Source organism: Rhinopithecus bieti, unplaced genomic scaffold (assembly GCF_001698545.2).
Source record: "Rhinopithecus bieti isolate Rb0 unplaced genomic scaffold, ASM169854v2 scaffold_15834, whole genome shotgun sequence".
In the NCBI taxonomy this organism is placed as follows: Eukaryota; Metazoa; Chordata; class Mammalia; order Primates; family Cercopithecidae; genus Rhinopithecus; species Rhinopithecus bieti.
The window spans coordinates 54,184-79,937 of NW_016808980.1; the positions used below are offsets into that span (position 1 = coordinate 54,184).

At 45.3% G+C, this 25,754-nt stretch overlaps 1 protein-coding gene across 1 annotated transcript in view; it reads right to left on the reverse strand.

The window, feature by feature from the left end:
• Nucleotides 1–25,754, reverse strand: part of ZNFX1 (zinc finger NFX1-type containing 1) — a 39,030-nt gene that overhangs the window by 6,997 nt on the left and 6,279 nt on the right. The window contains exons 3-12 of the mRNA XM_017888127.1: nt 23,575–25,383; nt 19,474–19,605; nt 17,752–17,900; nt 16,148–16,297; nt 9,494–9,608; nt 6,136–6,383; nt 4,212–4,351; nt 2,910–3,064; nt 2,091–2,236; nt 1,063–1,275 (exon numbers count right to left, since the gene is read on the reverse strand). Coding sequence (XP_017743616.1) covers nt 1,063–1,275; nt 2,091–2,236; nt 2,910–3,064; nt 4,212–4,351; nt 6,136–6,383; nt 9,494–9,608; nt 16,148–16,297; nt 17,752–17,900; nt 19,474–19,605; nt 23,575–25,383 — 3,257 coding nt within the window. The remainder of the gene's footprint in view (nt 1–1,062; nt 1,276–2,090; nt 2,237–2,909; nt 3,065–4,211; nt 4,352–6,135; nt 6,384–9,493; nt 9,609–16,147; nt 16,298–17,751; nt 17,901–19,473; nt 19,606–23,574; nt 25,384–25,754) is intronic.

Genomic DNA, 25,754 nt, shown 5'->3' on the forward strand with positions numbered 1-25,754 from the left:
TGAGACGGAGTCTCACTCTGTCGCGGCCCAGGCTGGAGCGCAGTGGCCGGATCTCAGCTCACTGCAAGCTCCACCTCCTGGGTGTACGCCATTCTCCTGCCTCAGCCTCCCGAGCGGCTGGGACTACAGGCGCCGCCACCTCGCCCGGCTAGTTTTTTGTATTTTTTTTAGTAGAGACGGGGTTTCACCGTGTTAGCCAGGATGGTCTCGATCTCTTGACCTCGTGATCCGCCCGTCTTGGCCTCCCAAAGTGCTGGGATTACAGGTTTGAGCCACCATGCCTGGCCATATTTTTCTTTCTTTTTTTTTTTGAGACGTGTCACCAAGGCTGGGGTGCAGTGGCACAATCTCAGCTCACTGCAACCTCTGCGTCCCAGGTTCTAGTGATTCTCCTGCCTCAGCCTTCCAAAAGTAGCTGGGACTACAGGCATGAGGCACAACACCTGGCTAATTTTTTGTATTTTTAGCAGAGACAGTGTTTCGCCACGTTGGCCAGGCTGGTCACGAACTCCTGACCTCAGGTGATTCGGCCGCCTTGGCCTCCCAAAGTGCTGGGATTACAGGCGTAAGCCACCACACCTGGCCTCTATTTTTCCTTTTTTTTTTGGAGACGGAATCTCACTCTATCACCAGGCTGCAGTGCAGTGGCATGATCTCGGCTCACTGCAACCTCTGCCTCCTGGGTTTAAGTGATTCTCCTGCCTCAGCCTCCCAAGTAGCTGGGATTACAGGCGCCCACCACCACGCCATGCTAATTTTTGTATTTTTAGTAGAGACAGGGTTTCACCATGTTGGCCAGGCTGATCTCGAATGCCTGACCTCATGATCGACCCGCCTCGGCCTCCCAAAGTGCTAGGATTACAGGTGTGAGCCACTGCACCTGGCCTCTATTTTTCTAAAAAAAAGAAAGAAAATCTAGAGATATAGAGATTATCATTTGAAAAAAATAATAAGGAAAAGGCATAACATAAACAGATCCTTTGTCCAACAAAAACTCAACACAGGGTGATCTTGTGGTGTTTTAAAACAGAAAATGTGAGGTTGACAGAGTCATTTCAGTATTACATTATTTTTATTTATATAAGACCCCTTTTGCGGGCAACTGGCAGCTTCCCAGGAGCTTTCTCCCAAGCATTTGGTAATAACAGAGGCCCAGCTTCTCACCTGGTAGTTCAGACGGACAAAGGGAATGTTTACTTTCACTAGCCGTTCAAAAAGGGACACCTCAAGGTTGAAGTTCTTGGCCAGATCATACACGTTGGCACTGGGGCGCAGCTGAGAAGAGAAACATGGCTGAAGATTCTCTACTGATAAAGTCATTTAACCATCCATACTTCCATCCATCCAACCAACCATCAAATGTTTTTCAAGTGCTATGTGCCAGGCACTCTTCTGGATACTCACAGTTTAAGGATTAATAATGACAAGGGTTAAAGATTAGTAGAACTAAAGGTGGTATGACAGAGTGCCCCATGGTGGGTTTTTTCTAGCTAGGCCTCTGAACAGTGACATCTGAGTAGACACTAGCATGGCAGAGGTTGCCAGTTCTTCATTCATTTGAAAAGCAAGATCCATAATGGGGAGCGGAAAGGACACAGGGGGACACCATGAGCAAATGGGATGAAGTCAGAGAAATAAGCTGAAACCTGATCACACAAGCCTTTGTGGGCCACTTTAAGAAGCTTGATTTTTATACAAGTGCAATGGGAAACCACTGGAGGGTTTTAGCTGGAAAGTGATATTATCTATCTACCTTTTTTTCTTTTCTTTTTTTTTTTTTAATTCACTTTGGCTCCTTTATGTAGAGTGCATTAGAGGGTAGCAAAAATGGAAGCAGGGAGACCGAGGAGCATGCTATTATAATACAGTCCACTCGAGAGACCATGGATGAAATAAATGATGTTGCCACTAAAATATACCCCAAATCTAACATCACCTGCTCTTAGATTGAATGTGGGAGGTGAAGGCAAGAGGAATCACAAAAAGCTAATAATAAGCTTGAGGTCTGTTGAAGCAGAGGCCAGGGTCTTCCTTTATGATCTCACCCCCACAGAGAGCCAGCCCATCTTCTAGGGGGGCTCCTGTTTTACCTGCTGGTGGTCCCCAATCAGAATGAGGTGCTGGCAAGCTTTGCTCAATGTGGCAATGGTATGGGCCTCAAGGACTTCTGCAGCTTCTTCCACTATGACAATCCTCGGCTCCACCTTCTGTAGGATCTGGCGGTATTTGGCAGCACCTCAAGTGAGGAAAGAAGAGAAAGGCTCCTCTGGGCTGAGGCACAGGACCCACAGGGCCACTGAGCCTCTGGGAATCCGCTTTTGTATCTTCCCTGAACCTGGATCAGCGACAAGTAGTCCTTATAGCGTTCTGGGTGGTCTCCAGAACATTAAAGCCATGTTGGTCACTGTTGGAGTTTCAAACCCAGCAGGAGAAAGTGAGTGAATTTCTTTTGTTTTTTGAGAGAAAGTCTCATTCTGTCACCCAGGCTGGAATGCACAGTGGTGCCATCTCAGCTCACTGCAACCTCCGCCTCCCAGGTTCAAGTGATTCTTGTGCCCCAGCCTCCCGAGTAGCTAAGATTACAGGTGCCCACCACTACGCCTGGCCAGTTTTTGTATTTTTAGTAGAGATGAGATTTCACCATGATGACCAGGCTGATTGCAAACTCATGACCTCAGGTGATCCACCTGCCTTGGCCTCCCAAAGTGCTGGGATTACAGGCATGAGACACTGCGCTGGTGAAAGTGAGTGAATTTCACCAAAAGTTCTCAAAATATGGGTGCTTTCAGTAGCTTTTCATGTTATTTTCCTCTAACCTACCAAAGAAGCTCCTCTTTACCTGTCCTTAGATAATCTGGCACCAGAAGTGAACTTAGATGCAACAGGTAAATTTCTCCACAGTTTCTCACCTGTGGTTGTCATTCCTACAACCTGGGCATCTTTAAGAATGTGCAGGTCTTCCTGGAGTCTCAGCTCAGCCATTCTCTCTGCTGATGTGCGGTACTGGCGTTCACAGCTGAGGATCTTCCGGCGGGTGTCAGCCTGGTACAACTGTAGCCAGAGCCTGGAGAATGGGAAGAACCAAGGAAAGAAAGCCACAAGCTCTTTGAGAAGGTGGAAGAACCCCCTTCAGTGTGCCCAGTGTATGAAGTGAACCTTGGACCTTTGGAGCATAGTGACAAACAGATATATTCAGGGACCCAAGAATCCAAAATGCCCAACAGAAAGATGTCCAGAGTGGTCAGGAGCTAAGGAAAGGGGTGAGATAAAGAACAAAGGTTAACTATGGGAAGAGAATAAGAGACTTTAAAAACTTTGGGAAGAGGCTGGGCGCGGTGGCTCAAGCCTGTAATCCCAGCACTTTGGGACGCCGAGACGGGTGGATCACGAGGTCAGGAGATCGAGACCATCCTGGCTAACACGGTGAAACCCCGTCTCTACTAAAAAATACAAAAAACTAGCTGGGCGAGGTGGCGGGCGCCTGTAGTCCCAGCTACACGGGAGGCTGAGGCAGGAGAATGGTGTAAACCTGGGAGGCGGAGCTTGCTGTGAGCTGAGATCCGGCCACTGCACTCCAGCCCAGGCGACAGAGCAAGACTCCGTCTCAAACAAACAAACAAAAAACTTTGGGACGAATTTCTCATAAATTCTCCCAGCTGCGGCATCCCTGCCTAATTTCTCTCCCCTCCACTAATTCACCATAGAGTGTTTATTTTGTTAGTAAAAGTGATGATGTCACTAATCGCTGTAAAACTTTCCAATGGCTGTCTACTACTCTTTTTTTTTTTTCCCCTGTAGAGATGAGGTCTCACTATGTTGCCCAGGCTGGTCTTGAACCCTGGGCCTCAAGTGATTCTCTAGCCTCAGCCTCCCAAAGTAATGAGATTACAGGTGTGAGTCACTGTGCCTGTTACCTCTCTGTTCTTTTCTGAGTTTTTATACCCATTTGTAACTTTTTATTTGTGGAATTATGTGATTAATTTGTTACTCTGGATAGACTCCATAGGCTCCATGAAGGTAATAATTAATTTGTTACCCTGGATAGACTCCATAAGCTCCATGAAGGTAGAGCAAAGTGTCTATTCTATCCCATGGCTGTATCCCTATCACTCAGCTCAGTGGTTCGTTGAAGGTCTTGGAGGTGGAGAATGTTCCAGGAACAGAACTTCCTGGGGAAATTACATGGGTTGGCTGGATGTGGAACACAGTACCTATAAAGCTGCCAGCGAGAACTGAGGTCCAGCTGCCAAACATCCTCGATCTCATCGGCCTCGGCTGCAGTCATGGTGTTCAGTTTGCGAAGCTCATCCTTCACTCTTTTTTTCATTTTCTTTTTCTGGTTGCGCTGGGTCTGCAGACATCAATACCAGGCAGGGTACTGTCTGAGCAGAGGCAGGCTTGGTTTTAAGCCCAAGGCAGGGGCCACAGCACAAGCAAAAGGGCTGGCATCCCTGATTAATGTCAAGTGTCTTACATTCTCCCAACAGCTCTTCCACTGTAGAGTGACTAAACAAGGACTCTGGAGCCAGTCTGCCTGACTTCAAAGCCCTACTCTACCTCTTACTAGGTTGTGGAACCTAAGGTAAATGACCTACCCTCTGTGTCCCTCAGTATCACCTTCTATAAAATGGGAATAATAATAGTATCTCTTTATAGGATTGTTGGCTTGTCAGGAGTAAATACATGGAAAGCATTTATACTACTGCTAGCACTAGTTATCATTAAACATCTTTGACCATAGCCTGTTTCTTGTTCCTAAAATGTATGCCATGAAAGTCATGGGGGTGGTCTTTTCTTGTTGAATGCTACACAACCAGTGCCCAGCAACTGGTGCTTCACACAGGACTTGGCACAGTGCCTGCTAAAATGGTCCTACTGCCATCGTATCAACACAGTACCTTTAACAAGTGGGTGGAAAGCAGTTTATGAGAAAGTGCTCTCTTCTGGCTGTCACTGAGTCTGAGGCTATGAGCCTTTAGAAGGACTCGTAAGTCAGACAGATGCCACTAAATAAAGATCTCCCTGCTGCTTCAAAACGAAACAAATCAACATTTCCTGATGCCTCCTGGGAGAGATGCTGAATCCATGCTTTTAAGAATTGAGATCATGACTCTGCTCACCACATATAGTGATACTGAACTGAACTAGGAGATCAGGTGCAAACCCAGCACTCAGGTGAAAACAGCATCCAAAGTTGCCCTTGAAAGTTCTCAAATCATTGGTAAGGTTTACAAATTCTTTTTTTTTTTTTTTTTTTTTTTGAGGGGGTCTCCCTCTGTCTCCCGGGCTGGAGTGCAGTGGCCGGATCTCAGCTCACTGCAAGCTCCGCCTCCCGGGTTCCTGCCATTCTCCTGCCTCAGCCTCCAGAGTAGCTGGGACTACAGGCGCCCGCCACCTCGCCCAGCTAGTTTTTTGTATTTTTTAGTAGAGACAGGGTTTCACCGTGTTAGCCAGGATGGTCTCGATCTCCTGACCTCATAATCCGCCTGTCTCGGCCTCCAAAAGTGCTGGGATTAAAGGCTTGAGCCACCGCGCCTGGCCTAAGGTTTACAAATTCTTATTTTGAGTATCTAATCCTCAATCATCGTAGTTACGCATGGTAAATAGTGAGGACTACTAGGCTCCACCAAAAGGAGCAGAGGGAAAGCTACATGAAGACACCTAGGCATTCATACAAGTCTGGCTTTAAGAGAAGTGTAAAATTCCAGGGTGAATGAAGGAGGAATATTCCATCCAGCCTGGAGGTCTCATTTCATTGCTTACTTTAATCCTTTAAAATCTTAGTTCATGTTTACAAACTCATTTGAAATGAGAAGACAACACTCCTGAAGGCATTAAGTGCTGAGACCGTGTTTGACCTGACTCATATGTGCTACATTCTTCCACAAGTTCTACAAAAGCACTTGGTTACCTGCTTCCTGTCTTTCTAAGCTGGCATTTCTTGCCAGAGGCCCTCTGAAGAACTGTAGTATTTATATCCATGGGAATTAGTACACCCATCTTATACCGGGGTAGGCTGTAATACGGGTACTTAGTTAATTGCAATGATGAAGTGAATATACTGTATCAGAAGTGGGGGAAAACAAATAGTCAGAACGCTCTCAGGTCTGTTTCAACCCAAGGAAGTGAGTTTACCTGCCACTCTCCCATAGCTTGCTCCTGTCCAGCTGCTGTCCCAGGGCCACAGTGGTCTAGCCTCATGGCCAGAAGCATTTTAGCCAACTCCTGGTCTGCCCCACTCTCTTCCTTTCTCCGTCGCTGGGGCCTCACCACCTCTTCCTCCTCAATCACCCGGTCTGCTTGAATCAGGTCAGCTTCCTCTGCGATCTCAATCAGCGAACTCTCCTCCTCCCCTTCTTCTTCCTCATCCCCTTCTGCCTGGGCTAAGAGAGAAATAGATACAGATGAAAACTCTCTTTTTTTTTTTTTTTTTTGAGACGAAGTCTCGCTCTGTTGCCCAGGATGGAGTGCGGTGGTGCGATCTTGGCTCACTGCAACCTCTGCCTCCTGGGTTCAAGTGATTCTCCGGCCTCAGCCTCCCCCGTAGCTGGGATTACAGGCACCCAGCACCATGCCTGGCTAATTTTGTATTTTAGTAGAGATGGGGTTTCACCATGTTGGCCAGGCTGGTCTCGAACTCCTGACCTCGTGATCTGCCTGCCTCGGCTTCCCAAAGTGCTGGGATTACAGGCGTGAGCCACTGTGCCTGGCCAGAGATAGAAACTCTTGAAGCTAAGGGACAGAAGAGGGCACCTACATGAGCTCAGATGCATGAAGACATTATCAAGGGTTTATGTGATTTTTTTTTTTTTTTGAGATGGAGTTTCGCTCTTGTGGCCCAGGATGGAGTGCAATGGCACAATCTTGGCTCACCACAACCTCTGCCTCCCGGGTTCAAGTGATTCTCCTGCCTCAGCCTCCCAAGTAGTTGGGATTACAGGCACGCATGACCATGCCCAGCTAATTCTGAATTTTTAGTAGAGACAGGGTTTCTCCATGTTGGTCAGGCTGGTCTCAAACTCCCGACCTCAGGTGATCTGCCTGCCTCGGCCTCCCAAAGTGCTGGGATTACAGGCGTGAGCCACTGCACCGGGTCCTGTGTGATTATTTTTGAGACAAGAAACTAGAAGGAATGAGAGGAGAGTTAGGAAAGGCTTAGGTCTCCTTATATACTTTTTGTTACATGTTTTACATTTTAAAAAATCATATGAAGGTATGCCTTTTAAAGAAAGGTTTTGGCTGTGCGTGGGGCTTATGCCTGCATCCCAGCACTCTAGGAGGCTGAGGCGGGTGGATCACCTGACGTCAGAAGTTTGAGACCAGCCTGGCCAACATGGTGAAACCCTGTCTCAGCTGGGTGTGGTGGCTCATGCCTGTAATCCCAGCACTTTGGGAGGCCAAGTCGGGCGGATCACGAGGTCAGGAGATCAAGACCATCCTGGCTAACACAGTGAAACCCTGTCTCTACTAAAAGCACAAAAAAAAGTTAGCCGGGCGTGGTGACAGGCGCCTGTAGTCCCAGCTACTTGGGAGGCTGAGGCAGGAGAATGGCGTGAACCCAGAGGTGGCGGAGCTTGCAGTGAGTGGAGATCGCGCCACTGCACTCCAGCCTGGGCGACAAAGGGAGACTCCGTCTCAAAAAAAAAAAAAAAAAAAAAAGAAACTCTGTCTCTACTAAAAATACAAAAATTAGCCAGGTATGGTGGTGCATGCCTGTAGTTCCAGCTACTTGGGAGGCTGAGGCAGGAGAATCACTTGAATCCAGGAGGTGGAAGTTGCAGTGAGCCGAGATCATGCCATTGTGCTCCAGCCCGGGCAACAGAGCAAGACTCCATCTCAAAAATAAATAAATAAGGCTGGGCGCAGTGGCTCATGGCTGTAATCCCAGCACTTTGGGAGGCCGAGGCAGGCAGATCACCTGAGGTGAGAGCTCAAGACCAGCCTGGCCAACAGGGGGAACCCCATCTTTACTAAAAATACAAAATAAGCTGGGCATGGTGAGTGTGCCTGTAATCCCAGCTACTTGGGAGGCTGAGGCAGGAGAATTGCTTGAACCTGGGAGGCAGAGGTTGCAGTGAGCCAAGATCATGCCATTGCACTCCAGCCTGGGGGACAGAGTGAGACTGTGAGACTTAGTCTCAAAAAAATAAATAAATAAAAATAAAAAAATAAAATAAATAAATACAAAATAAATAAATAAAGGTTTTACTTATACCAAATACATATACAATGGAGGGCATTCAATGTAAATACGTAATATAAAGGATAATAAAAATATATAAAATGAATATCCACGTACCCTCCACCCAATTTAAGTAGAAAACTGCCAAATTTTTTGAAGACCTTTGTGAGTCTTCCTAACCTGAATTTTATATTACTCATTTCCTTTCTAAAAGATAATAATGTTACCACATTTATACTGTATCTAAGTAACACACTGTCTAGTATATATGTTTCCATAACTTGTCTTTTTTTTTTTTTTTTTAGACCATGTCTGTCACTCAAGCTGTAGTAGAGCATTGCAGTCATGGCTCACTGCAGCCTCAACCTCCTGAGCTCAAGCCATCCCCTCGCCTCAGCCACCTGTGTAGCTGGGACTACAGGCACGCACCACCACAACCAGCTATTTTTTGTTTTTGTTTTTTTTGGTAAAGACAGGGTCTCATTATGTTCCCAGGCTGGTCTCCAACTTTTGGGCTCAAATGATCCTCCTGCCTTGCACTCACAAAGTGCTGGGATTACAGGCATGGGCCACCATGCCCGGCTAACTTGCCTTTTTCATTCAGCATGTTTTTGAGATTCATATGTGTTACTGTATATGCTGTGATTCGTTCCTTTTCACTGTTGTACAGTATTTCATTATCTGAGTTGACTTAATTGATCCATCCATTGAAGAAATGTAGATGAACATTTGAGTTCTGATTTTCTGGTATGATAAAGTGGTTATATAAATTTAAATATCCCCAGCAGCAGTGCACAGAGTTTCCATTGCTTCAAATTCTCATCAACATAGGGTTATATCAAACTTTAATTGTTGCCAAACTGGTGGGTATATAATAGTATCTCATTGTGGTTTTAATTCCTCTAGTTTTTAGTGAGTACTTTTCATGTATCTATTGAACAGTAAGATTTCCTATTTTGTGATGTGCCTGTTAAAAGTCTTTTATCTCATTAACCGGGCGTGGTGGCACATGCCTGTAATCCCAGCTACTTGGGAGGCTGAGGCAGGAGAGGAGAATCGCTTGAACCCAGGAGGCGGAGGTTGCGGTGAGCTGAGATCGCGCCATTGCCCTTCAGTCTGAGCAACAAGAGTGAAACTCCATCTCAAAAAAAAAAAAAGTATTTTCTCTTTTCCTTATATTAAGCTATTTGTCTTTCTCTGACTGACTCATAGCTCTTTATTTATTCTGGGAATTGTTTTTAAGTCTCCCTGTTCTGGTATTTACTATATTCTACCTTAAGATTTGATTCTAGTAAGACATGCACTTCTTACCTGTATTCTCAGGTCCTGCTGGAGAAACACTTTGGGTGAAAGAACCGACACCAAGACCTAGCCACTCCAGCATCATGGAATGCTTCCAGTGCTGGAAGCAAATCCATTCACTATCCTAAGGAAGGAAGAATGATCATTTGTGAGGATTCTATGACAACCAATGTGAAGACAGGGTCTCCTCAAAGAATCAAAAGCAGATTGGGGCATGGTAGCTCATGCCTATAATCCCAGCAATTTGGAAGGCCAAGGCAGGAGGATTGCCTGAGCCCAGAAATTCAAGACCAGCCTGGGCAATACGGTGAGACCCCATGTCTTAAAAAAAAAAAAAAAAAGACTGGGCATGGTGGCTTGCGCCTGTAATCCCAACACTTTGGGAGGCTGAGGCAAGGCAGATCACCCGAGGTCAGGAGTTCGAGACCAGCCTGGCCAACTTGGTGAAACCCCGTTTCTATTAAAAATACAAAATTAGGCTGGGTGCGGTGGCTCATGCCTATAATCCCAGCACTTTGGGAGGCCAAGGCGGGCGGATCACAAGGTCAGGAGATCGAGACCACGGTGAAACCCCATCTCTACTAAAATACAAAAGAAAATTAGCTGGGCGCGGTGGCGGGCGCCTGTAGTCCCAGCTACTCAGGAGGCTGAGGCAGGAGAATGGCGTGAACCCGGGAGGCGGAGCTTGCAGTGAGCTGAGATCATGCCACTGCACTCCAGCCTGGGTGACGGAGCGAGACTCCGTCTCAAAAGAAAAAAAAAAAAAATTAGCCAGGCGTGGCTGTGGGCGCCTGTAATCCCAGCTACTTGGGAGGCTGAGGCAAGGAGAATTGCTTGAACCCAGGAGGCAGAGGTTGCAGTGAGCCAAGATCATGCCACAGCACTCCAGCCTGGGTGACAGAGCAAGACTCCGTCTCAAAAAAATAAAAATAAAAAATTAACCAGGCATGATGGCACATGCCTGTGGTCCCAAGTACTTGGGAGGCTGAAGTGGGAGGATCACTTGAGCTCAGAAGATCAAGGTTGCAGTGAGCTGTGATCATGCCACTGCACTCCAGCCCAGGCAACCTGTCTTTGAAAAAAGAGAGAGAGGTTTAAGCTGAATGACGCTATGATTACAGCCGACATTCTTATCTTCAACAGTATGACTCTAACATAGGCCCCCTTGGACATGACTGAAATCAAGGTCACCTCCTCATTGCCTAAAGGCATTTCCCAAATTCTGACTAAGTCACACTCTGCTAACTGCAGGGCCTAGTGCAGGGAAAGGTGGGACAATCAGTGGCTAGCAGAGACTTTTGGCACAGGCATTATATTCATGAAGAGCCTTCATTTTATACTTTTATTTCCAATTAAATTATACATAGATTCATCTGACTTTTTTTTTTTTTTTGAGATGGAGTTTCGCTCTTGTTGCCCAGGCTGGAGTGCAGTAGCACAATCTCGGCTCACTGAAACCTCTACCTCCCGGGTTCAAGCGATACTCCTGCCTCAGCCTCCTGAGTAGCTGAGATTATAGGCACCCGCCACCACGCCTGGCTAAGTTTTGTATTTTTAGTAGAGGTGGGGGTTTCACCATGTTGGCCAGGTTGGTCTTGAACTCCTGACCTCAGGTGATCTACCCACCTGAGCCTCCCAAAGTGCTGGGATTACAGGTGTGAGCCACCACACCCGGCCAATTCGTCTTTTAAAAAATTGTTAAAAGGACTAATGTATGAAGGTGCTATGAACTAAATATTTGTGTCCCTGCAAAATTCATATGTTGAAGTCTAAATCCCCAATGTGATGGTATTTGGAGGGGAGGACTTTGGGGGGCAATAGGTTCATAAGGATAGACCCTCACAAATGGGATTAGTGCCCTTATAAAAAGAGACATGAGAGAGATGAGAGATGATCTGTCTCTGTTCTCTACCACATGAGAACACAGCAAGAAGGCAGCCATATACCAACCAGGAAGTAGTTTCTTTCCAGACATTGAATCTGCTAATTCCTTGATCTTGGACTTCCCTGCCTCCAGAATTGTGAGAAATAAATGTGGTTTAAGCCACCCCGTCTATGGTAATTTGTTACAGCAGCCCAAACTGACTAAGACACAAAGTAAGCATTTAAATTATACCATATTTAAAACACGTTGTTGGCTAGGCGTGATGCCTCACTCCTGTAATCCCAGCACTTTGGGAGGTGGAGGTGGGTGGATCACCTGAGGTCAGGAGTTCGAGACCAGCCTGGTCAACATGGTGAAACCCTGTCTCTACCAAAAATACAAAAATTAGCTAGGCATGGTGGTGCACACCTGTCATCCTAACTACTCGGGAGGCTGAGCCAGGAGAATTGCTTGAACCTGGGAGGTGGAGGTTGCAGTGAGCCAAGATCATACCACTGCGCTCCAGCCTGGATGACAAAAAAACAAAAACAAAAAAAACATTGTTTTGGCGTTAGACACTTTTTTTTTTTTTTTTTTTGAGACTCTGTCACCAAGGCTGGTGTGCAGTAGCACGATCTTGGTTCATTGCAGCCTAGACCTCCCAGGCTCAAGCGATCCTCACACCTCAGCCTCTCAAGTAGCTGGCACTATAGGCAAGTGTACTGGGCCTGGCAACACTTTTTTTTTTTTTTTGAGATGGAGTCTAGCTCTGTTGCCCAGGCTGGAGTGCAGCGGCCCAGTCTCAGCTCACTGCAACCTCCACCTCCTGGGCTCAAGTGATTCTCCTGCCTTAGCCTCCTGAGTAGCTGGGATTACAAGCATGGGCCACCACGCCCAGCTCATTTTTAGTAGAAATGGAGTTTCACCATATTGGCCAGGCTGGTCTTGAACTTCTGACCTCAAGCAATCCGCTCACCTCGGCCTCCCAAAGGGCTGGGATTATAGGCATAAACCACCACATCCAGCCCCAGCAACACCTTTTAAATGTGCCCTGGACCTTCAAATAAACAAAGGTAGCCTGGGCTCTGACAGCCTACAAGAGGCACTGACTAGCTGCCCCTCCTGAAAACACCGGCCTCAGTGCTTCACTGTAATTGTCATGCTTCTGCTCCCTCCTCTGCCTGTTCTTCATTTTCCCACCCCCTAAATTAAAGCCTTCCTTTCCTAAGATGCAGCCTCCACTCTCTGGCTCTTCATCTCCCATTATCTTGCCCACAGCCCCATGTCCACCAACCTTGCTAGGACAAATAATCTCCACATTTCTATCTTCCAAAAAGACTTTCCTCCCTAGCCTAGGCATGTATTTCCCAACTGTCTAAAGTTGGTTTTCTGAAAACACTCTTAGGTGGAGACCTGCAGGCAGGAATTTTTTTGAGGAATGCTCTTGGAATGGACACTGTGGGGAGGGAAGAAAGGAGGATTGTGCAGACGAAGTAACTGAATGGTCAGAACAAAAGCCCCCCAAGCAATGCGAAATGAGCTCTGGAAACTGAGTGGCCTTCAGACATACTTCTCCTTAAGCAAGGGGACCCAGCCTTTATTCCCCTACTTTGGTCAGTCATTGGATGTTGATTGCCTGGGAAGGCAGTGTGACCTTGGGCCAGGTGGCTCTCCTCTGCTGAGGGCAAAAGCAGAGGGGTACTCAGCTGAGAACCCTCAGCTACCAACACTCCTAGAAACAGGCAATGAGTGCCTTGTCTCTGAAAGGGGGATGTGGGTGAAGTGTCACATCATCTCCTACCAGCCTCCTGCTGAGCATCTCCACTTGGAAGCCCTCGGGCATCTCGAACTCAGCATGTCTGAGACTGAGCTGAATCTGTTCCTTTTCTGTGTTATTTGATGGTAGGGCCAATCTCCTAGCCTTGGCAGCTGAGTCAGTTATCCTCAACAACTCCTTCTCCTTTACCCTATATCCAACCAAGACTTCATCCCATAGAGGGTATTAGGCTTTGTCTAAACTCCCTTGAGTTCATCATCCCCATCTCCTCTTTCCTCACCACTGACCTGGCTCAGCCCTCACCACCTTGTTATGGCATCGTACTTCAATGACCATCTGACAGGTTCAGTGGAAAGAGCCTCTTAGCACGGCACATGCGGAGCAGGTGCTACATGAAAAGTCTGTTGGGATACTGTAAAAAAAAAAAAAAAAAAAAAAAAGAAAGCGTGTGATAATCTCCTAGGAATTAGGAAGGAAGAATAATGATTTTAATAATAAATATTATTAGCCGGGCGCGGTGGCTCAAGCCTGTAATCCCAGTACTTTGGGAGGCCGAGACGGGTGGATCACGAGGTCAGGAGATCAAGACCATCCTGGCTAACACGGTGAAACCCCGTCTCTACTAAAAATACAAAAAACTAGCTGGGTGAGGTGGCGGGCGCCTGTAGTCCCAGCTACTCGGGAGGCTGAGGCAGGAGAATGGTGTAAACCCGGGAGGCGGAGCTTGCAGTGAGCTGAGATCCGGCCACTGCACTCCAGCCCGGGCGACAGAGCAAGACTCCGTCTCAAAATAATAATAATAATAATAATAAATATTATTAGTTATAATATGTATAACACTACATAGNGGAGAATGGCGTGAACCCAGGAGGCGGAGCTTGCAGTGAGCCAAGATCAGCCACTGCACTCCAGCCTGAGGGACAGAGCGAGACTCTGTCTCAAAAAAAAAAAAAAAAAAAACAAAAAACAAAAATTAGCCAGGCATAGTGGTGCATGCCTGTAGTCCCAGCTACTCAGGAGGTTGAGGCAGGAGAACTGCTTGAACCCTGGAGGCAGAGGTTGCAGTGAGTGGAGATTGTGCCACTACACTCTGGCTTGGGTGACAAAGCAAGACTCTCTTAAAAAAGCTGGGTGTGATGGCATGTGCATATAATCCCAGTTACTCAGGAGGCTGAGGTGGGAGGACTGCTTGAGCCCAGGAGGCCCAGGCTGCAGTGAGCTATGATTATGCCACTGCCCTCCAGCCTGGGCTCAAGACCCTATCTCAAAAGAAAAAAGAATCAAAAGTAATTCCCTTAAAGTTTATAAGCTGTACTATTCACAACAGCAAAGACATCTAATCAACCTAAATGCCCATCAATAAAGGACTGGATAAAGAAAACGTGGTACACATACACCATGGAATACTATGCAGCCATAAAAAAGAATGAGATCATGTCCTTTGCAAGGACATGAATGGAGTTTGAGGGCATTATCTTTAGCAAACTAACACAAGAACAGAAAACCAAATACTGCATGTTCTCACTTATAAGTGGGAGTTAAATGATGAGAACACATGGTCACATAGAGGGGATCAACACACTGGGGCCTATCGAAGGGTGGAGGGTGGGAGGAGGGAGAGGAGCAGGAAAAATAACTGATGAGTACTAGGCTTATTATCTAGGTGACGTACAACAAACTGCCATGACACAAGTTTACCTATGTAACAAACCTGCACATGTACCACTGAATATAAGTTTAAAAAAAATTAAAAAAGAAACATTATATCATTAAAAAAAAAAAAACAGTTCATAGGCTGCAAACTGGCATCTCCTTGGGCAACTGGAACATTTAACATGATTTGCATAGAATTTTAAAAATCAAAGGGCTGGGCACGGTGGCTCATGCCTATAATCCCAGCACTTTGGAAAGCCGAGGTGGGTGGGTCACCTGAGGTCAGGAGTTCAAGACCAGCCTGGCCAACGTGGTGAAACCCAGTCTCTACAAAAATTCGCCAGGCATGACGGCAGGTGCCTGTAATCCTAGCTACTCAAGAGGCCGAGGCAAGAGAATCACTTGAAACCAGGAGGCGGAGGTTGTAGTGAGCCAAGATCGTGCCATTGCACTCCAGCCTGGGGTGAGAGAGTGAGACTCTGTCTCAAAACAAAAAAAAAAGGAATTTAAAAAATTTTCCAGCCTATTTTGACAAAATCAGGAGCTATGGCAACAAATGGCTGGAGCTGGGTTGCTACCACATCTGTTCCAGTTTGCCACAGTCCTCTCCGCTTCTTAATATTTCAAATCTAGATTGTTTCACTTATTTGTAAGACCTGAATGACCTCTGTAAGCTTTTGGATTTGCAATCCTGTAAATCAGCAACCTAATGATAATAAAGCTACCATTTCACTGGGTTCCTGGCCTGCCACTTTACAGAGACTGTCTCAGTTATTTCTTACAATACCTTTTGAAGGCAGGCATTATTATCATCCATGTCTGATTGCTGAGGATCACATGAGCCCAAGTCACATAGTCAGTCTGCATGACTATATCTATCAACTCCCAAGTTCTCTATCTGTGCTAGTTTGCCTCTGGTTATGATTTTGTTCATTTAACAAACACGTAGTACAGTTACTAAATTAATACGTTTACAAATACTACCTTGCTCATCTAAATAACAATCCTGTAAGAACAAATATCTGTAAGAAATTGCCTTTTTGCAAATTAATATTACAGATATTGGCAATTTCATATGGTTCAACTTAATGCTTATTATTATCATCCCCATTTTATAAAAGAGGAAACAGCTACAGGAAATTAAGTAACTTGTCCAGAGCCAAGCCCAGATTAAAACCCAGCAGGCTGGTTCCAGAGTTTTGTTCCTGACCAGCATATTCAGCTGCCTCTCATCACAAAAGGTAACTCTGCACATTGTGGCAGCATCAGATTATCAAACAGCTAAAGTTTTGGACTGATGATTCTCCTGGAGGCTACCTCAAAGTACTGAGGCCAGAGACATATTTGTGTCCCCCAGGATGACCCCTACCTGCGCTGGTCCATTCATGAGACTTTCCCAGTGCTGAGGTGAGATGTACTTCTGCAGGTACTGTTCCCGTAGGACACCGCGCATGGTGCACTCCAGGGTCTTGGCTCCTTCATGAAGCTCTTGCTCTGACTCCTTCATCTGTGTCATGATCTGCCAAGAACAGAGGGAAAGAAATGATGAGGAAATATCATCATCCCCCAAACTCAGTCCTCACCTTGAGGGAAAACAAAGCTAAGACAGGAACAGTAAGGAGGGAGAATAAATAGACTAGTCAACAAACCAATTTCCCAAGGCACATTATTATGGTCTTGAAACCAAAGAACTAGTATCGGCCGGGCGTGGTGGCTCATGCCTGTAATCCCAGCACTTTGGGAGGCCGAGGCAGGTGGATCACTTGCGGTCTGGAGTTCAAGACCAGCCTGGCCAACATGGCAAAACACTGTCTCTACTAAAAATGCAAAAATTAGCCGGGCGTGGTGGTGAGCACCTGTAATCCCAGTTACTTGGGAGGCTGAGGCACAAGAATTGCTTGAACCCGGGAGGCAGACGTTGCAGTGAGCTGAGATGGTGCCACTGCACTCCAGCCTAGGTGACAGAGTGAGACTCCGTCTCAAAAAAAAAAAAAAAAAAATCAAAATCTCTGAAAGATTCCTACCAATCAGTAAAAAAAGAAAAAAAGGAATGCAGGTTGAATATCCCTTATCCAAAATTCTTGGGACTAGAAGTGTTTCAGATGTTGGAATATTTGCGTTTATACTTACTGGTTGAGCATCCCAAATCTGGAAATCCAAAATGTGAAATAATGTTGGGCAGGGCACAGTGGCTCACACCTGTAATCCCAGCACTTTGGGAGGCTGAGACGGGCAGATCACCTGACATCAGGAGTTCGAGACCAACCTGGCCAACATGGTGAAATCCTGTCTCTACTAAAAATACAAAAATCAGACAGGTGTGATGGCAGGTGCCTGTAATCCCAGCTACTCAGGAGGCTGAGGCAAGAGAATGACTTGAACCCAGGAGGTGGAGGTTGCAGTGAGCCGAGATTGTGCCACTGCACTCCAGCCTGGGCAACTGGGCAAGATCCTGTCTCAAAAAAAAAAAAAGAAAAAAGAAAAAAAGAAATAATGTTGGCACTCAGAAAGTTTTGGATTTTGGATTTTCCAATTTGAGATTCTCAACCTACACAACAGAAAAACAAACAGGCCAAGAATACTGTGGCAGAGACTTCAAGCCTCATAATATCTGTTCTCTCTCTTTTCCTTAGTAATAAGAATCCAGATTTTGACTGGGCACATTGCTGCCCAGCTAAAAGATAACATTTCTTGGTCAGTTGGCTCTACGTAGAGGTGCTGTGGGTGGTACGGGGGAAGGAGCCTTAAGGGAGGGTGGGGATGGGCAGTGTGTCCTTGTCTTTTCTCCATCTTGGATTGTGAAGGCAAAGGTCATACCAAAGGATTAGCAGAATACAATGCTGAAAGGAACCGGGGTCCGCCAGAGCTTTGAAGAGCCTCTACATCTACCCTGGGCTGCCTACGCAGAAAGCCACGGCTATCTTGTTTAAGTCCCTCTTGAACTACCTCAGATATTTCAGAGCTGGGACTTACACTCATGTAGGCCCTTCGGAGGTGCATGGGGAGGTTGCGGCGGAATTCCCGCTTGTTCCTCAGCTCCCTTAGGGTGAACTGCTTCAGGATTTCACTGTTGCTCCTTCCACCCACCCGCACAATGCTGGTCTTCTGACACTTGTAGATGCCTGTGGAGCAAAGTAGAGCATGGCAGGGTTGAAAGGACCTATGCTAGGTTCTCTCAGGTGAGAGCAGTGTGTATTTGGGAGCTAGTCTGGTTCCTAAGAGAACACACTTGTGCTTAAAGGAAATTTACCCCATTAATGAGTGAGAAGGTCCCTGAGAAGATGTGACCTGCAGAGCAGTAAAGTATCGCGCTTAAAGAGTACAAGTTCTGCAATCATACAACTAGGGATCTAACTCTTAGCTCTACCACTTATTGCTGTGTAACCTGGGGCAAGTTACTTGAGTCTCAGTTTCTCTGTGATTTAGAGATGGCAACATCTCCCATATAGGGCTACAGTCTGGATAAATGAAAGAAAATCTTTAAAGCTCCTAGCTAGGGCCCAGCACAAAGCAAGCACCCAGGAGATGTTACATATTTTTCACTCTGCAGATTTACTGATTGTTCATATGTTCTAGGCATGTGCCAAGTTCTGAAGATACAGCAGTAGAAACACAGGCCCAGTTTCTGATTTGTTATTTCTTTGTCTCTGGCAGGAAGTTACTCATTAAATAATCAATACAACAGCAATAAATGTAGTGAGTACTGGTAGCAGGGGACATTACCTAGTCTGGGTGGCGTAGGGATCTGTTCTTAAGAATCTAATATTTAAACTCAGACTCTAAGAATAAAGATTTATCTAGGTGAAAGGGCAGTATAGAAGAATGAAAAATACAGGAAAAGCATATTCATTCATCCATTAATGTTATTTAGTATTTTTTGAATGCCTAATATGTGCCAGGATATATGAATACAGCAAGAAAAGGACCAATCCTCATCTAGGGTAGAGATACATAAAATAGATTATAAAAAAATAAAAAATGCAGGCCGGGCGTGGTGGCTCAAGCCTGTAATCCCAGCACTTTGGGAGGCCGAGACGGGCGGATCACGAGGTCAGGAGATGGAGACCATCCTGGCTAACACGGTGAAACCCCATCTCTACTAAAAAATACAAAAAACTAGCCGGGCGAGGTGGCGGGCGCCTGTAGTCCCAGCTACTCGGGAGGCTGAGGCAGGAGAATGGCATAAACCCGGGAGGCGGAGCTTGCAGTGAGCTGAGATCCGGCCACTGCACTCCAGCCTGGGCGACAGAGCGAGACTCCGTCTCCAAAAAATAAAAAATAAAAAATAAATAAAAAATAAAAAATGCAAAAGAGACTTCACTTTGGGGCTACAGAAAAAGTCCACCTGAGAAGAGAGATTTAAAGTGGGACTAGAAGAATGAGTAGGGCCAGCCAGGTTGAATAAGCTCAAGATGGAGAGGGAAAAACTATTCCAGGCAGGAGGATGGCATGGGCCAATGGGGGACGTAGAGGCTTTCAAGGAACCGAAGATAACCAGTGTTGCTGGAGTTAGGGAGAACAAGGTTAAGAAGTAGGAGCTGTGGTTCACAGTCCAGCTGGGATAGATCACAAACAGCCATGTAAGTGATGATAAGGACTGTCAACTTTGTTCAAAGAGCAATAGAAAGCTACTGGTTTGCTAATGGTTCAATCATCAACATCCTGATAGAGAGCAAATTTACCTATAAATATTACCTTCCAGAAACTGGTCCAAAGCATGATTAGTATAACACACAACCAAGATGGGGAACTTCTGGAGGCTAATTTGCCAAACAGACTCGTTGGTTAGGAGGGCCTGAACAATTTTTAGACCCACATAGGTTTTGCCTAGAAAATAAGGAAAAAGGAATTTAACAATTTAGACATTTTCTAAATAAAGTAATTAATTACTTAGAGCAAAATCTTGTTTTTTAAATTTAATACATTAAGATAGTTTAAAATCTAAGAAGCATACATGGTATATTGTGAAAAGTCCCTCTTGCACTCTGTCACCCCGTTCTCTGGGTGGAAGCAACCACTGTTATCAGTTTCTTTTGTAGCTTTACAGTGATAGTATATCCATGTATATACAAACAAATACAAATGTATATTCTTTTTCTAGCCTTCCCCATTTCTCCTTAAAATATTAATAGTAACAGACTATTTTCACCATTTTACATCTTGATTTTTTTTCACTTAATGTACCTTTTTTTTTTCTGAGACAGAATCTCGCTCTGTTGCCCAGGTGCAGTGGCCGGATCTCAGCTCACTACAAGCTCCGCTTCCCGGGTTTACGCCATTCTCCTGCCTCAGCCTCCCGAGTAGCTGGGACTACAGGCACCCGCCACCTCATCCAGCTAGTTTTTTGTATTTTCTAGTAGAGACAGGGTTTCACCGTGTTAGCCAGGATGGTCTCGATCTCCCGACCTCGTGATCCGCCTGTCTCGGCCTCCCAAAGTGCTGGGATTACAGGATTGAGCCACTGTGACCGGCCACTTAACGTATCTTGAAAAAGGTCGTTCTCTATCAATACATAGGAGAATCTCATCCCGTCCCCATTTGCTTTTACAGCTGTAAGGTAGTTTTAGTCAGTTTTCTATTGATGACATATATGTTGTTTCCAATCTTGTAGCAAATTCTTTAGAAATACTTTTTATATACATAGTAGATTTGCTTTTGTGATGGGAGGGGAAAACTTGTAGAAATCAACATTGGAATGAGTTACAGGCTCATTAGTAAATAGCCATTCATTAATTAATTAGACTAAAAACTGCTGCATTTTTTTTTTTTTTTTTTTTTTTTGAGATGGAGTTTCACTCTTGTTGCCCAGGTTGGAGTGCAATGGTGTGATCTTGGCTCACCACAACCTCTGCCTCCCGGGCTCAAGCAATTCTCCTGCCTCAGCCTTCCAAGTAGCTGGGACTACAGGCGCGTGCCACCATGCCCACCTAATTTTTGTATTTTTAGTAGAGACAGGGTTTCACCATGTTGGCCAGGATGGTCTTGATCTCTTGACCCTGTGATCTGCCCGCCTCGGCCTCCCAAAGTGCTAGGATCACAGGCGTGAGCCACCATGCCTGGCCTGCTAAATTCTTACATTGTGTCAGGCTGGTAAGGTAGACACTGTCCTCAAAAATCTCAAAGTTGAGGGAGGGAATGATATAAGATAATCAAAGATTTCAATATAGCAGGATAAGTAACAATTTCTTCCTTCTTTTTTAAGGCCCTATGTTGCCCAGACTGGAGTGCAGGGGCTATGTGTACTACAGCCTGAACACCTGTCTTCAAGGGATCCTTCCACCTCAGCCTCACAAGTACTTGGTACTACAGGTACTCGTCAAGACACTCAGCTTTGTTACATCAAGTTTTTTTTGTTTTTTTTTAAATCATGAGTTGTCATTACTTTATTAGTGTTTTTTTAAAAGACTTTTTCCTGTTTGGGGTTTTTTTTTTTTTTTTTTTTTTGTACATCCTTTTGGAGAGTAATTTAGCAGTAGCTATTTTAACTGTTAATGTAAATTCCCACTTCTAATAATAGTTATAACCCGAGAGTAGAATTAGAGAGTGGCACATGGGGAGAAGGGTATAAGAAGGTATAGTTCCATGAGAAGTACAATGTGGCAGATAGGAGCCAGAATTCTACATCTAGACTGCCTGAATTCAATTCCTAAACTTGTCACTTAACATCTGTGTGAGCTTCAGTACATACTTCCCACCTCTTAAGAGGTTATTTAACCCTTCTTTGCCTTAGCTGTTTTCATCTGTATAATTTTTTTTTTTTTTGAGATGGAGTCTTGCTGTCGCCCAGGCTGGAGTGCAGTGTGGCGCAATCTCTGCTCACTGCAAGCTCCGCCTTCCGGGTTCACGCCATTCTCCTGCCTCAGCCTCCCGAGTAGCTGGGACTACAGGCGCCCGTCACCTCGCCCAGCTAATTTTTTATATTTTTAGTAGAGATGGGGTTTCACTGTGTTAGCCAGGATGGTCTCGATCTCCTGACCTTGTGATCCACCTGCCTCGGCATCCCTAAGTGCTGGAATTATAGGCATGAGCCATCGCACCTGGCCAACTGTATAATGGTTTTAGTAATGGTTTCTATTTCACAAGGTTGTGAGGATGCAATTAGTTAACATATGTAAAGCAAGTAAAATGTTGCTTCACACATAGTGCTATTATATATTTGATACTATTTACTTTAAAAGAATATAAAATTGAACCAATTATATAAAGCAGAGATCACACATCTCACTACATTTGACCTCTAGCAGTCTTGTATCTATTACTATGCATGACGATGGGTTCCTATTGGAAAATCCCTATAACCAGCTACTTTATAAACAACTTTTATGCCCATTTCGGGAGGAATGTTATTAACTAGACATTCTATTGCAACAAAACCAAAAATTGACAAGTGGTACCTAATTAAACTAAAGAGCTTCTGCACAGCAAAATAAACTATCAACAGAATAAAGAGACAACCTACAGAATGAGAGAAAATATTTGCAAACTCTGCATCTATCTAAGGTCTAATATCTGGAATTAAACAACCTCATTAAAAAAATGAGCAAAGGACATGAACAGACACTTCTCAAAAGAAGACATACACATGGCCAACGAGCATAAGAAAAAAATGCTCAACATCAACATCATTAATTATTAGAGAAATGCAAATCAAAACCACAATGAGATACCATCTCACACTAGTCAGAATGGCTATTATAAAAAGTCAAAAAATAACAGATGCTGGCGAGGTTGCAGAGAAAAGGGAAAGTTTATACACTGCTGGTGGGAATGTACATTAGTGCAGCCACTGTGGAAAGCAGTTTGGAGATTTCTCAAGCAACTTAAAACAGAAATGCCATTTGACGTAGCAGTTCCAATATTGGGTATATAACGGGAAGGAATATAAATCATTCTCCCATAAAGACAGATGCATATGCATGTTCATCATAGCACTATTCACAATAGCAAAGATATGGACTCAACCTAGATGCCCAACAATGGTGGACTGATTAAAGAAAATGTGGCATATATATACCATGAATACTATGCAGCTATGAAAAAGAACAAAATCATGTCCTTTGCAGCAAAGTGGATGGAGTTGGAGGCCATTATCCTAAGCAAATTAATTAAGGAACACAAAACTAAATACCACATGTTCTCACTCACAAGTGGGAGCTAAACACTGAGTGCACATGGACACAAAGAAGGGAACAGACACCAGGGCCTACTTCAGGGTAGAATGGGAGGAGGGTGAGGATCTAAAAACTACCTATCAAGAGCTGGGCGCAGTGGCTCACACCTGTAATCCCAGCACTTTGGGAGACCAAGGTGGGTGGATCACCTGAGGTCAGGAGTTCAAGATCAGCCTGGCCAACATGGTGAAACCTCATCTCTACTAAAAATACAAAATTAGCTGGGCGTGGTGGCGCACGCCTGTAATCCCAGCTACTCAGGAGGCTGAGGCAGGAGAACTGCTCGAACCCAGGAGGCGGAGGTTGCAGTGAGCCGGAATCGTGCCACTGCACTCCAGCCTGGGTGATAGAGTGAGACTCTGTCTCCAAAAACAACAACAACAAAACTACCTATCAGGTACTATACTCATTACCTGGATGACAAAATAATCTGTACACCAAACCTCTGCAACACACAATTTACACATGTAACAAACCTGCACGGGTGCCCCTAAACCTAAAATAAAAGTTGGAAAATAAAATAAATAAGTAAATAAGAAGACATTCTAGAAATCTAGAGTCAAGGCTCTGTCCCTTGCTTATCTTACAAAGCAGACCTTATGTACTCTGAAACATTTTGTCTTACCTGTTCCAGGAGGTCCTTGAATAATAGCCAGTTCCCTTGTGAGAGCAAACTGCAAGGCTTCCATCTGGGAGTCATCCAGCTTCAGGGCTTCTTTCGAGGGCCACTGGCTAGGATCTAAGACATTAATTCTGGGATGTCTCAAGCCCTCGACATTTCTTAGAAATTCCCCAGTGGCTGAGGGATTCTCTATTAAGGGGGTAAAGTCATATCTGCCCCCCATTAGCAAGTACCTTGGCTCCTTCACATGAGAGTCACACTCCACGATATTCCTCTGGAAAGGGACATCTTCTTCCTGGACCTCCTGGAGTCCTTCCAGGACATGCCTGTAAGCCTCAAAGTATGCAGTTGTCTCCACCATGAGGAAAGAGTCAGAGGGCTGGACCTCTGCTAGCAGCTGTTGGCTCTGCTCATTGAAGCAGAGCTGGACAATTCCTCGACAGAGATCTTCCTGCTCCCTGTTAGATACGGTGGCAAAAAGAAATGTCTCAAAGTTGTCCTTGGACATGCATACCAAAGACCCATAGAGCAATCGTTTGGAATTCTGCCAGCGAACAAACTTCAGTGGTTTTGTGTCAAACTGCACCTTGTAGACTATGCCTGATGATGAACACATGGGGGTGATAATCCTGGTGTCAAAGTAGATTCGGATGTCATCAAACTTTCTCTTTCTCAGGCCCTGGTCTTCAAAGCTTTGGAGAAGTTCCAAAATGCCTTCCCGTAAAGGTCTGACGAAATCTTCTCGCAGGAGCCGGAAATGGGTATCTAGATAGATAGCAGTGCTGTCATATTTTCCAGAAATGATATTGGGGCGAAGGAAGGGCCTCTCATCCAAGTGCACTTCATTGTAGGTAGGGTAAATGGGCATGGTTCGGTAGCTCTCAACATGGTCTTCTGCCTCAGGCTGCACTAGAGTGTAGGTATCCACTCTCAAAGTGCCCTCTCGCCTCTTTTCCTGCAGATGTTCAATGATAGTCTGTACCTTTTCCAGGTTCTTCTCTGTCTCCTCTTCTATGTCAACACCAGAGGCTCTCAGAGCATTAAGAGAGGTTGGTAGGAGGGAGACCAGCATGGAAGTTTCCTGCACAGAGCTGGCAGGGAAGACACTTACAAGGTCCTGGAGAAGGGAGATGATGTTGCTTATGTGCTCTGGATACTGGTTTCGGATGTCAGGGATGGGTTCAGTGATCATCCCTACCACATAAGCAGGCAGGCAGACTTTGAGAAATTTGGAGTTTTTCAATATGCCCAGTACGTGGAGAACACTCTGACGATCCATTTTGGAGCTGCAAGCCTTCCGAAGAACCTGGCAGATGAGCTCAAGGAAGTTAGATTTCATGGAAGAATGAGAAAGGAGCTCTTTCAGCCCTAAACTTGTGGCAAGTGTGATGACCACCTCAGAAGGGTCTTTTTGCAGAAGACTTTCTAAGAACTTGTAGCCCAGTTTCTTCGCCTGCTGTGGCTGTTCTGTAGGCTTCTGGTGGGGAGTCCGCCACTGCTGGAAGTTGTCATTGGACCATGGTGGTCTGCGGTTCCTACACTCCTGGTTGCCATTTCTCCACCTGGTGTCATTCTCCTGATCATGTCTTTGGTCTCTAGCTTCGTCACTGGCATGCCCCTCCTGGTTCCTTCTTCCTTGATGTGGGTTCCTGCCCATGGCCCTAAATCTCTCTTCCCTCTGCCAGTAAGCAGCAGGATGGTTGTTGGCCCTAGGATGCCTTCCAGGATGGCTGACTCCTCCTCGGAGAGCACTGGCTGGTGGGTTACTGGCCTGATTTCTAGCTCTTGGTGGCAACTCTCCAACCATAGGGCCTAGACACAATGAAATACTGAGTAACCACAAGAACCAAGTTCTGTTGGAAACCCAACAGAACAACAACGAACATGTTTTCATTTTCCAAAATAACTAAAGAGCTCAGGTTTTATATGATGAGAAAAATGGTTTCTACCAAGTCATATGATAAATGAAAGATAATTATTGTTGCTGTAGAAGTTAGGAAAATATTATTTTCCAAAAGATGCAAAAGGAAAAGGAATAAACATTTGTTGAGTATCTGATACGTGTTAGAAAATAAATACATAGGCCGGGTGTGGTGGCTGACGCCTGTAATCCCAGCACTTTGGGAGGCTGACACGGGCGGATCACGAGGTCAGGGGATCGAGACCATCCTGGCTAACATGGT